We start from the raw sequence: 13,167 nt of genomic DNA on the forward strand, positions 1-13,167 counted from the left end.
CATAAAAAGCAAAAATGGGCCTCATACCGACTCCACTCACCCTGGCTGAGGGCTGGTATGAGGCCGACGTGGCAAAGCAGCTCATCCTAAAGAACGATCTGCGTCGGGGGCATCCATCCCTTCGGCGTGCCATCCTTCTCAGCCTCAAACAGCCCCATTTCCCGCGTTTCGTCCTCATTAAGATAGACCTTCAAGGCGTCCATCTTAAGCTTATTCCGGGAGACATATCTGTCATGCTCCCCTTGATTCTCACACCGCAAATTGACGCGGCTCTGAAAGGACCGGGGCAGCGGATAGTCCTCCGGAACCTCGACGTATACCCACCGCCCCTTCCAGTCCTTGCAAGATGTCAACTTGGAAATGGTAACATAACCCGCCTCGGTCCGTATGCTGTACCACCCCGTGCCACCTAGGGTAGTTTGCCGAAGATGGTGGAGCCGGCGGAAGAGGTTCACCGTTGGGGCCTCCCCTTTAAAAAGACATAACCATACAAAGCCAATAATCGTCCTAATGGCCAATGGATGCAGTTGGGCCACGGCGACATTCATGGCTTTAATTATGGCAGCAACATATTCATTAAGAGGAAACCGGAGCCCATACTCCAGGTGTCTGATGTACACGCCGATACAACCGTCGGGAGGGCAACAGACGGCCTGATCACCTTCAGGAACAATTATTCTATACCCCCTGCCGAAGGAGTAATGATCTTCAAGAAGGTCAGAACCGGAACAACTAGCGAACTTGTTCGTTCAAGCACGATCAGGATTGATCGAACAGGCGTCGCCGTGCCACGAGAAATGCGGCCTCTTTAAGATAGAAGGGGTTGCCTCATCATCGTCATCATCAAAACCCTCCAAAAATTGCTCATCAATTTCAGGAGAAGGCGACTTGGGACCCCCAAACCCTATCGGGGTGACAACCAGTGGCTCTTGTTCATCAGGATGTGACGGTTCGCCCCCCGGCGCATAGGTACTGGGTTGAGCATCAGCAGAAGACATGGTGACAACAATTAATCAACAAGTAAAAAGTTGGGGAAAAATTTGTTTGTTTACCTTGGAAAAAGTGCTACGCCGAGTAACGCTTTGAAGACTAGAGAGAAATTTCTTCGAAAAAAAAAAACTAAGAGAGAGGAAATTTTTTGAGAAAATGAAGTTTGATGGCCAAAAAATGGGGCACACTGCTCTATTTATAGAGCAAAGCCCATGAAGCGGACCAATCAGGGCAAAGCCCATGAAACGTCCACCAATCAATGCTAAGCCACGTGTCAAGCATGCAGCCACGAAATGTCAATCGACATACAGTTACAAATCTTCTTCGACACGCTCCTTGGTATCTACTTGCCACCGGCCAGCTGATCAACCAAGCTTGGCAGCACCGGCCGGGGGCAATCAAAAGCACACGGCACCCTCAACCTTGGTCTCGGCCAGCGCCATTTTCTTTTCCACATCGGATGCCCATTACACATCCATGTGGAGGGGGGATATGGTACGGCCTGAACAGAACCAAGCCGAGGAAGAAGAAGCCGGGGAAGATGTTCAACTTGCGCAGAATACGCTCAACACTCATCGAAGGTCCATACCACGGCATAGACTACGCTGGGGGCAAATTGATGGGGCATATTCTGCACCCGCTGACCGAGTCAATATATCAAGCAAGGTCAAAGCCAAAAGACAGCAAGTCAACGTATTAGACAGCCTAACTGACGCAGCCTGTCGGCCTGTCACTTGGGTCTCGGCTAGGCAACTAACCAGCCGGGAGGCATATCCGCGTACTCACATCCAGTCCCCTCGGCATGGAGTCAACCAGGCCATCCGGCCTGGCATGGGTCCCTCGGCCGAGGGTAGAACAGTCTTTCCACCTGTTAGCCACTTGGCCACTATGTGACAAAAGGTGAAAGTCTATAAATACTCCACTTCTCTCATTGAGAAAAGGATCCGAAAACTATCCCAAAACTCACTATTAATCTGGTATAAACTCCCTTATCTCTCTACAATATACTTTGCCAAGTTAACACACAACTTAATCTCTTTAAGTTTACTGACTTGAGCGTCGGAGTGAGTACACTCGGTACCAAGTGATACGTGCATTTTATATAGTCTTTTTAGCCTATTTTATGCACGTATCTCTATGCTTTTATCGTGGTTTTATGCTACGAAATGCCCCGAATATGCTACTTTGGTGTATTTTGTCTTAATTGCAGGAATGGACCGTAAAGTAGTGAATTCAGGCCATTTGTCGTCCGTTTTGCATGCATTTGGAGGAAAAGTAGATTTGGAGTGGGAATTATAGCTGTCTTAGGATGCGTGAAGCTGTTTCGGGAGCTAAAAGGACAAGTCAAAGTCAAACTAACGTGAATTCTAAGCTGATGAAGTCAAGATCCACTCGATCGAGTGTTTTCCTAGTCGATCGAGTGGTTTTAGGTCTAATAATTAGTCGCTCGAGCAGTTTTTCTGGTCGATCGACCAGTCCCTTATGTGTGTTCATCGATCGAGTAACTAATCCGGTCGATCGACGGTTTTTGGCTCGATTTACTCGATCGAGTGGTCTTATTCCACTCGATCGAGTGGATTTTGCTATGGGCTGGGCTTTTTACTTAATTTCCGTCATTAGGTTTAACTATACTCCTATTTTCTTATAAATAGGAGTTAGGACGTGAGTATTAGGGGGTTTTTTCTCCTCTCTTATCATTTTCCAAAAACACTTTCTTCTGTCACTTTTACACCGTTACTTTGCTCTTATTTCCGGATCAATAATTCAGTATTAATTCTTTACCTTTCTTCTCTTCTTTAATTATTGTTTATTTTCATTGTTATTTCTTTATTTCTTGTTTTCCCTTAATCATGTCTAGCTAATTTCCGTAGTATGTTAGGATTAGGGAAGCCGTGGTAGCATGTTTTAATTGACTTGATTAGATTAGTCTTGCGATAAGAATTGTATTAGGCAATTTAATTGTTATCAGGTCGAATGAATGCATGCAGGAGACCAATAAATCTAGCTAACCCCGACATGGATCGAAAGATTGGAAGGGAAGGCTTGCTTAGTTACAATAGGGTATTGTAGTGAGGGCGAAAGCTAAGCTATTTACGCTCTAGGGCGGTTTAAGGACCGAAAGGTGACGACCATTGCTCTTCTTATCAATATTCTAATCGCCTTAGTATTCCCGATAGTTTAGCTGCCACGGTGGACCGACTCCTAGCATATTTCCTTTCTCTTATTGTTAATTTCCTTTATCCCTTTTCTCTTGCCTTTAGCTTCAGTAGTTTAGTTAGCCCAATTCAATCAAACCCCCAGCATTGTGACATTAGACAGATAAATAGACAAGTAGATAGTACACCGCCTCTCTGTGGAGATCGACCCTACTTACCGCTGACTTATGTTAGTAGTACTTAGGTATTTATTTTTGGTACGAAACGACCGTATCAAATTTTGGCGCCGTTGCCGGGGAGGCAATCTATTTATTTATTTGTTTAATTTTATCTGTTTGTAGCCTCAGGGGATTTTTCCCTTGAGGCCGTTTTAATCTTTTCTTTAGTGCTGTTTTGATAGGCCTTACAGGTACTACCTAGACAGTTATAGGTGAAAGACCGTCAAAGGGAAGGCTTGAGTACCTTTGACCCATCACCAATGTCCTATTATATGGAACAATGGGTGATTTATCTGCGGGAGATGTGGTGTTCTGGGCATAATGCGATCCTTTGTTTAGCAGAGAATGACGAAGTTTACGCGTTGCAGCAACGTAGTCGAGTTAGTCAAGCAAATGTAGTTGTGCCGCCACATCCACCCCATCAATGGCCACCGCAACAAGATCCTTGTGATATACGTAAAAAGAATTTGCGGAGCTGAAATCTTTAGTGCAGGAATATGATAGATGATTTTTCGCGCACATTGACGAAATCAAGTCCTAATAGCTCGATTAACAGTCGGATGGTAGGCAACCAGAAGAGGTGTACTTGACCAAGAGCGGTTTTTCCCATGAAGAACCCGTGTTGCCCAATGCCGAGAATGATTTACGTATCTCGGATGACGAATTCCTATCGTATTTCCAGAGTTTGTGCGAAGATTTCAACCCTGTCCAGGAAATAGCACTCGATCGAGTGACTTATATTAGTCGATCGAGTGAAATTTCAGAAGACTCAGTCGATCGAGCAGTTCAAATCACTCGATCGAGTGAAAATCAAGAGGAAAGTGCTCGATCGAGTAATAACTCTACTCGATCGAGTGAGTTGGCCATTGGGAGCTTTGATTCGTCATATGGGTTTGATTTAGATGACGATTTTGACGATGATAACGGTTACAGTGAATCCCCCTTATTCAAAGCCGAGTTAGATGCACTTGAGGCTGCGATTTACGGGATGAAATCTACTGAGGAGGGTGACAAAGAGGTTGAGTTGGTAATTACTCCTAGCGCGGATGAGGTAATAAATTCTTTTATCTATGATTCCGTCATTGAGACGATCAACCTGAGGTGGCGAACGATAATTCAGTTATTGTCTGTTTAAATTGTAAATTGCCTCGTTTGACTTACGCTTTGCATTCTTATGCTTTGCCCCTTCCTAGTAGGTCGTACAATTTAATGATTTTTCACCATCCTTATCGTCACAAAATTGTTAATCTGAAATGGATCCCTAGATTATCATTAATTGCTCCCGAGTTCCTATATTTCGTGGATAAATTTAGGAGCTCTCATAGGAAATTCGTTAGACTTAAATGTTTATATACTTTTATTTCCTATTTCTTTATTCCACTTTGGTGCTACTTACATTTCTGTGTAGCACATGCGCAGATGTACGATCTAATGCTGCGCGCTTTGAACTGTTTTGATTGTAGCTGATTATAGAGGCTCGAATAAAAAGGAGGTCGAGCTGGGACCTGACTGAAGCTAGCGCTACCCGGGAGGCAACCTGGAGATTTTATTTTGCTTTTTATTTAATTTCAGTTGTAATAAATGGTTTTTATACCATAGACTTTATCAGTTTGCTTGTCTAGTTAGTTTACTGGTCGTTTTTTATTGCGTTTTGCAGTAACACGCTGAGAAGCACTCGATCGAGTAGTTTTTCTACTCGATCGAGCACTTTTGCTGATGAATTCACTCGATCGAGTGAAATATTTACTCGATCGACTACCTGCAAAAGGAGAACTGCTCGATCGACCACAACACCATTCGATCGAGCAGTTTTGAATGCCCATTTCACTCGATCGACTACTGTTCAACTGCCATCGAGTGTTTTTGACTTGGATTAGCTTACTGAGACGGTTTTCCGGGCCTTTAGCAACCTCCCATGTTGCTGGCTGGTTTGGGGAGGTCCCTTTTATTCGCGCATTTTGTGAGTTTTTCCGCATTTCCTCTCTTTCTCTTTCAGTTTGCATTTCCTTTCCATGTTTTGGTACAATGAGGGCATTGTACGGTTTGGTTTGGGGAGGTTATGCATCCATATCTGTGTCTGCATATTGTTTTTAATGCATTTCTGTTATCACGTTTTATTTATGTTTGCATTGTTGTTTATTTTTGTTTAAATGCATAAAATTCCCTAAAAATTGAAAAATTGTTAAAAATTCAAAAAAATCACGTTTATTTTTGCATATAGGTTGAGTCGGAACGGTAGATTTCAGTGATGAAATTGCACTGCAATTGTCTTTTTGCTTAAGCCTTGCATTATACTATTATTCTTTTAGCTTTGTCTTATTGCATAATCTACGAGTTAATGTTTAATTTAGCTGAACGAATAGACTTGACCTGAAATTTTGGCAACCTACTTATAAATTCTAAGGAATTAGAGCCGTATAAACTGGTGTCATTTGTGACCGCCATGTAGGATTGTGAGTAGTTACTCCTTGCATAGCATGTTCATCAATTTGCACATATATGAAATTCAATTGCTTTTTGCCTACATACATTTGGGTTAGTGGTTGGTGTCACATGCAGGGAGGTGCTTACAATTTCCTTTTCTTTCATTTTTACCCATTTAACTCCACATTAGCCAAATTTGCCTATTGACCCTTAACTACATTCCAAATTTAGCCTGCCTTGTCAAGCTAGTTTAGATTGTTTTTGCGGTATATTGTCTATTGTATCAAGTTTGGCTTATATCTATTGTTTTGGAGTTGGTATTTATGAAGAAAGGGAGGAAAAGAAAAAAAAGAGTTGAAAAAAAAAAACGTGAAAAAGAAAGAAAGAAGAAAAAAGAAAGTTGAAAGAAAATAGAAAAAGAAAAGAAAATTCGAAAAAAAAAAGAAGAGTTTGTATTGTTGACGGTTTCGCTCCTATGCTTTATTTATATCATTTGAGGAGTATTTCTAGTTCGGTTTGGTGAGATTTTATGCCAAATGAGGGCATGTGCTTATTTCATAATTGAGTTGGAAATGGATATGTTTCATATGGTTCTGTTTAGGTACTAGCTTGATCACCTATACCTCCACTTACCCATTGCCTCACTTTACCATATTTTTGTAAGCCCTCATCGGCTGTGACAGGACCTTGTTTGGTTGGAATGTATGTTTGGTAGCTAGAATTGTCTATCATATTAGTTGCATGCATGTTTATGTGGGTCGTAGTCTAGGTGAGCGACTATTTTTCTTTCTCTCTTATATATATATATATATATATGTTCACCCTTTGCTTCATGAGAGAAGAGTGACCCGTGAGAGTCCATTATTAAAGGTCTTCCAAGGTCGACGGTTCAGCTACTTTCATAAACATCTTACAACTCGTTTGCATTTGACTGTCTTGCTATAAGTGTTAGTTTCTTTGCATTAAATTGTCTTAAGTGGGCATTTGTAGCTAGCTCTGAGTTATCATTTCCGTTCCATTAGTTGCATTTTAGTTTACTCGGGGACGAGTAAAGGTTTGGTTTAGGGAGATTAGATACGTGCATTTTATATAGTCTTTTTAGCCTATTTTATGCACGTATCTCTATGCTTTTATCGTGGTTTTATGCTACGAAATGCCCCGAATATGCTACTTTGGTGTATTTTGTCTTAATTGCAGGAATGGACCGTAAAGTAGTGAATTCAGGCCATTTTGCCGTCCGTTTTGCATGCATTTGGAGGAAAAGTAGATTTGGAGCGGGAATTATAGCTGTCTTGGGATGCGTGATGCTGTTTCGGGAGCTAAAAGGACAAGTCAAAGTCAAACTAACGTGAATTCTAAGCTGCTGAAGTCAAGATCCACTCGATCGAGTGCTTTCCTAGTCGATCGAGTGGTTTTAGGTCTAATAATTAATCGCTCGAGCAGTTTTTCTGGTCGATCGACCAGTACTTTCTTCTGTCACTTTTACACCGTTACTTTGCTCTTATTTCCGGATCAATAATTCAGTATTAATTCTTTACCTTTCTTCTCTTCTTTAATTATTGTTTATGTTCATTGTTATTTCTTTATTTCTTGTTTTCCCTTAATCATGTCTAGCTAATTTCCGTAGTATGTTAGGATTAGGGAAGCCGTGGTAGCATGTTTTAATTGACTTGATTAGATTAGTCTTGCGATAAGAATTGTATTAGGCAATTTAATTGTTATCAGGTCGAATGAATGCATGCAGGAGACCAATAAATCTAGCTAACCCCGACCTGGATCGAAAGATTGGAAGGGAAGGCTTGTTTAGTTACAATAGGGTATTGTAGTGAGGGCGAAAGCTAAGCTATTTACGCTCTAGGGCGGTTTAAGAACCGAAAGGTGACGACCATAGCTCTTCTTATCAATATTCTAATCGCCTCAGTATTCCCGATAGTTTAGCTGCCACGGTGGACCGACTCCTAGCATATTTCCTTTCTCTTATTGTTAATTTCCTTTATTCCTTTTCTCTTGCCTTTAGCTTCAGTAGTTTAGTTAGCCCAATTCAATCAAACCCCCAGCATTGTGACATTAGACAGATAAATAGACAAGTAGATAGTACACCGCCTCTCTGTGGAGGTCGACCCTACTTACCGCTGACTTCTGTTAGTAGTACTTAGGTATTTATTTTTGGTACGAAATGACCGTATCACCAAGCCGAGCCCTCAGTTTGTTCAATCTTAAACAGAAAAGAGCAAAAGGAAGAGACAAGCAAAGACATCATTCAGCAAAGTTCAAGTGGTCATAATCCTGCTCCGGAATCACACCCGGAACAGTTACCATTGGTCTGGTATGGAAAGAGTATAAACTAATATGTGGAGATATTAATTAAATAATAAGTTTTGATTAAAATTAATACGATGAGACGTACCCAAATCTCAAAGAATTTGCAAATTGCCTGCAACCTACAACAATAACAAAACTAATGAGATTCTGAAATTGTTAGAGACGTAAGTTCTAATAGGTTATTATAGGGAATATATCTTGCAACATAGAAGAAAGTCCCGTACCCCAATTACCTCCAAATTAAAAACCCCTAACTCAAAACCCTAACCTAATCCACCACATTCAGCCACCACCCGACACCCTCGCTCCTCTGTCGACCGGCTATCCGCCGGAGATGTGGCGGTGTCTTTGCTCATCTCCGGCGGATCGATTTCCCCTGCCGTTTTTATTTCTTCTCCCCGTCTGCGGTTCACCTTGGAGTGCGAAGTCCGGTACATCGTCGTCTCATCTCGTCTGTCGCTTATATGGGTACGTGAGGTCTCTATGAACCAGTGGCGAAATCAGCGCGACACTTGCTTGTTTTCGCGAGAGCTGATACTGGCGCCCTTTAATTAATTTGATTGATGTTGGATGAAAAAACCCATTATTATCAATATGTCGTATTTGGAATGCAATTGTTTGATTTTGCAGGTTATATTGGGGATTTTAAGTTCTAAACGGTTGTTGAAGATGAATGGTGTGACCGTGTGAGGTGAATAGCCAGTCAACAACAATGGCGTTTTTGGTTTGGGTCGTCACTCACTGGCTTTGTACAACCTTGACGTTTGTTAGCGGTTATCCCATCGGTCGAAATTTCTTTTCATTTAAATGGTTCGAGCTTGTTTCTGTCGAGCTTGATGTTTGTCGTGTTTGTTGTTGTCGCTCTAGCTTCCGGATTCGCTGTTGCGGCCTTCCTTCGTTGTCTTCAGTGTCCGTCGCACCCTGTGATGGTGTTTGGTGTGTGCGGGAAGGATTGGTGTACGAGCTTGGTGGCTGGAGTTGTGCTCCTCCGAGGGGTTTCGGACTTCCATGCCCTTTGGTGTTCATTGAAGGCGTGTGGAGTTGTTTGTCGTTCCATGTTAGTTTAATGGGATGGTTTAGACCGTTTGTTAGGTCTGTTTTGTGCCCCATCTGTGTCGGACCCCGTCCCTCCGTACCCTTGTCCTGTCACCGAAAACCATATTTGCAACCTAGGGGTGATCCCCCCATTCCCCCCACCCCTGGTTTGGCCTGTTTATTGTGTTCCTGTGTTTTGTCTTTGTCGCCCTTTGTCCGGCCTTTTTGCTTGTATGGCGGTGGTCCTGTGAGGTGTCGTTTGGTGAAATTGGGTGTCTCTTGCGGGGTTTGTGTTCTGTGCTCCTCTCCTTGTTTTTTGCCTTTTATGGTAAGGCTCTATGTTGGCCCTTGGCTGGGTGGCTTCTGTCATGTTGGTGTTATTTCGACTTTTGGGGTGGCTGTGGTCTTGTGGTTTATTTCTTAATGTTCGTGGGTTTGTTGCGGATTTTTAATTGGTTCTCTCTAGTGTGGGTTGGATGTGTTGTGCGTGTTTGAGATTGATTTGGTAAGGGTTTGTAGTGGTCTTTTCGCTCCGTTTTCAATTGGTTTTCTGTGAGACTTTTGGACGGTTACGGTTCTCTTCTGACCGCCTCTGGTGAGCCGTTATGGGTTGGTTTCGTGGTGGGGAAATCGTTTGGTTGTGTCGTTATGAGCCTGGTGTGGAGTTGGTTGGTATTGCTATGGTGGTTTCTCTCTTAATGAAAGGACTTTGTTGGAATGTTAGGGGATTTAATAATCCCCTTGCCCCTACAATCGCTAAGACTAGGGCGCTTCTTTCGAGTACTTATTTTAATTTTATTTTCTTAGCTGGGACAAAATGTAAAGTAGCTTTAATTGGTCCTATGTTTCGTTCTTTTGGGTTTTCTCGGAGCTTTGGTGTCGATGCTGATGAAACTAAAGGAGGTCTCTGGTTTGGTTTTAGACATGAGCCAATTTTGAATGTCTTCTAGCATGTCAAAACTTCATTATTATCAAAGTCACGCAATGTAGCGGTAGTTTTTGGTACTTATATCTTATCTACGGCGAACCAGTCACCCATAAACGTGAAGCTGTTTGGAATGATCTTAGTGAATGGATTCGATCTTTTGACAACCCTTTCCTCCTTATAGGGGACTTTAACCAAGTTGATTATCAAGAAGATAAATGGGGAGGTAGTAAGGGTCGGATTAAAATGGGCTGCTCTTTTTAATAAATGGAAAGCTGAGCATCTTCTAATGGATATTCCGTATAAGGGGCCAAGATTTACCTGGTGTAATAAGAGAGAAGATCATAGTGTAGTGTTGGAACGTCTTGATAAGGGTTATAGCTCGTGGGATTGGAATGATATTTTTCCGAATTCTGGTATTACTCATCTTCCTATTCAAGTTTCAGATCATGCGCCTATTATCTTTGAAACAGATTTAATTACTTGTAATGGTAGAAGACCTTATCGTATGGAGGCTTGGAACCTGGATTATGAGGAATGTATTCGCCTGGTACATAACGAATGGACTGAGCCTGTCTCAGGCTCTGCCACCGTCAGAATGATACGTAAGTTATCAAGAGCTAGAAATTGTATGCGTCTTTGGTCTATTTCCAAGAGGAAAGAATGGAATAAGAAATGGAGTGATTTTGATGACAATTTGGTTGAAGGGCTCCACGAAATTGAGACGAAGGGAGTGACTCAAACTTTCACCACTACATATGCTAGTCAAGTGGAGTATGCTAAAGTCTCGGCTAAATATTGGAAACAGAGGGCCAAGATGAAATGGTACACCGAGGGAGATACGTGCTCCAACTACTTCTTTAATTGGGTTAAGGGTAGGGCTGGCAGGAATTACATTGCTGGGATTAAAATGGATAATGGGGAGTGGAATTTTGACAGTGAGGGAATTAAGGGATTATTTGTCCAATTCTACTCTAAACTCTTTCAGGAAGGAGTGAATCAGACCACTTTTGATGAGTACCGCCCTACTGTGAAAAATTTATTCAGTATTAATAAAGAGTTCCTTTCTCCTGATGACAGAGATGCACTTTGCATTCGTTTTACCCCTAAGGAGGTTCGTACGGCTGTGTTTCAACTTGGTCCGCTAGAATCTCCGGGACCTGATGGTATTCCTGCTATCTTCTTCCATAAGTGTTGGCATTTTATTAAGCATGATGTTGTTGGGACGGTCTTGGCTATCCTCAATGGTAATAGCTCCCCAGAATTTCTGAATAAGACTTTCTTAGTTCTTATCCCGAAATCTAGTCCCCCTGAAACAATTGATAACTTCCGACCGATTAGCTTATGCAATGTTATAATGAAAGTCATTACTAGATGTATCACTAACCGATTGAAAAAGTATATGGGAAAACTAGTGGCTGACTTTCAAAATGCTTTTGTTCCTAGGAGGAATATTGGTGATAATATTTTAATTACGAATGAAATATTACATAAAATTTCCTCATCTAGAAGTGGTAGGATGGGCAGGATGGCCTTTAAAGCTGACATGAGTAAAGCCTATGACCGGTTGGACTGGAACTTTATCAGAGGTACGCTTCTCTTGATAGGTTTCCCTCCTAATTTCATTCAGCTGATTATGAAGTGTATCACGACGGTGTCTTATGAAATTCTGGTAAATGGTGTTCCTTCAAGACGTATCCACCCGAGTTGCAGCCTTCGTTAGGGTGATCCTCTTTCCCCTTATATTTTTGTTATGTGCACGGAAATTCTCTCGTTAAACATTCTACGTATGGAGAAGGAGGGGATTATACGGGGAATAAAGATCAGCAGAAATAGTATCCCTATCTCCCGTATGCTCTATGCGGATGATTCTATGTTTTTTATTGAAGGTAATTCTAAGAGTTGTGAAAGCCTTGACAAAGTTATTAAGGATTATTGTCATGCCTCCGGCCAGGTTATTAATGATAATAAGTCCTATATGATGTTAAGTTCGAGCTCCAGTCTGTCCTTTGCTCGAAAATGCTTGAAAACCTTCAACATACCGCGTGGCACTAATTTGGGATCTTACTTGGGTATTCCTACGGACGTGGGACTTTCAGGTGGGAATAAAAGTAAAAGAGAAATTTTTGAGTTTATCATTGATAAGGTTAGGAAGCGATTATCTTCATGGAATTGCATTCTTCTATCGTCGGCGGGTAGATTGGCTTCGATTTCTTCTGTCTTGTCCTCCCTCTTGGTTTACTTTCTATCGGTATTCAAAATACCGTAAGTGTGACAAAAAGATTAGATGCTATTTTGTCACATTTTTGGTGGGCGGGTTATAAGAAATCTCCCTCTATTAGCTGGTGTAGTAGGCTTTTCCTAAGTCAACCCAAAAGAAATGGTGGTCTGGGTATTAGATGTATGAAGGAGTTCAATCAAGCACTTCTAGCAAAGATTGGATGGAGAATGATCACTTACCCAGATTCTATACTCTGTAAGTCTATCGGTGCTAAATATGGCCTAAAGTGGCGTGATGGTGATCTGCTTTTTAACGATGGCAAGAGTAATTCTTCGTGGGAATGGAAAGGTATTGTTTGGGGCCTTCAACTCATCAAACCTCATTTAGCGTGGAACTTCTCCCCACTTTCTGACCTTGGTGTTTGGAATACTAAATGGGTTCATGGAACGGTGCCGAGACCACGATGGGTTGAGCTTCTTACTGATTCACCCAACTTGTGTAATTTGAGAATCAAAGTTCTTATTTGTAACGGCAACAGTTGGGACCATAGACTTGTGTCTATGTCTTTTGATGAAACTTCCATTAAGGACATTCTTGCTATTCCAATTTGATGCTTTGAAGGCAGCGACATCTTCTATTGGTCTGCCTCGTCATTAGGGAATTACTCAGTTAAGATTGGCTATCACATTGCTCTTCAAAATTATTGGAACACTTCAGCTTCCCCGAAGGACCGATCAAGAGTTCCTGCTGCAAGTATGGGTGTCTTTCAAAAAATACTTTGGAATCTGCCAGGGCTGAAAAGCTGGATCATTCTCTTATGGAAACTTCTCACGGAATCGTTGCCCACTGGGGAAGGATTCCTAAGGAGGGGCTTTG

General features: G+C 41.9%; 1 protein-coding gene across 1 annotated transcript; it reads left to right on the forward strand.

The window, feature by feature from the left end:
* Positions 1-8,822: 8,822 nt before the first annotated feature.
* Positions 8,823-12,339, forward strand: LOC141632002 (uncharacterized). Its single transcript, XM_074444598.1, has 3 exons — positions 8,823-9,167; positions 10,255-11,659; positions 11,960-12,339. The coding sequence occupies exons 1-3, from the start codon at positions 8,823-8,825 to the stop codon at positions 12,337-12,339; spliced, it is 2,130 nt and encodes a 709-aa protein (XP_074300699.1).
* The last annotated feature ends 828 nt before the right edge of the window (positions 12,340-13,167 follow it).

This window comes from Silene latifolia, chromosome Y (genome assembly GCF_048544455.1).
Source record: "Silene latifolia isolate original U9 population chromosome Y, ASM4854445v1, whole genome shotgun sequence".
Classification (NCBI taxonomy): domain Eukaryota; kingdom Viridiplantae; phylum Streptophyta; class Magnoliopsida; order Caryophyllales; family Caryophyllaceae; genus Silene; species Silene latifolia.

Excerpts from the sequence above, each read along its gene's own strand:
- LOC141632002 (XM_074444598.1), top strand. The coding sequence starts at position 8,823 with ATGGCGTTTTTGGTTTGGGTCGTCACTCACTGGCTTTGTACAACCTTG. Across the intron at positions 9,168-10,254 it reads GGAGTTGTTTGTCGTTCCAT|GGGACTTTAACCAAGTTGAT; the intron begins GTTAGTTTAATG and ends TCCTCCTTATAG. Across the intron at positions 11,660-11,959 it reads GGACTGGAACTTTATCAGAG|GTAATTCTAAGAGTTGTGAA; the intron begins GTACGCTTCTCT and ends TTTTTATTGAAG.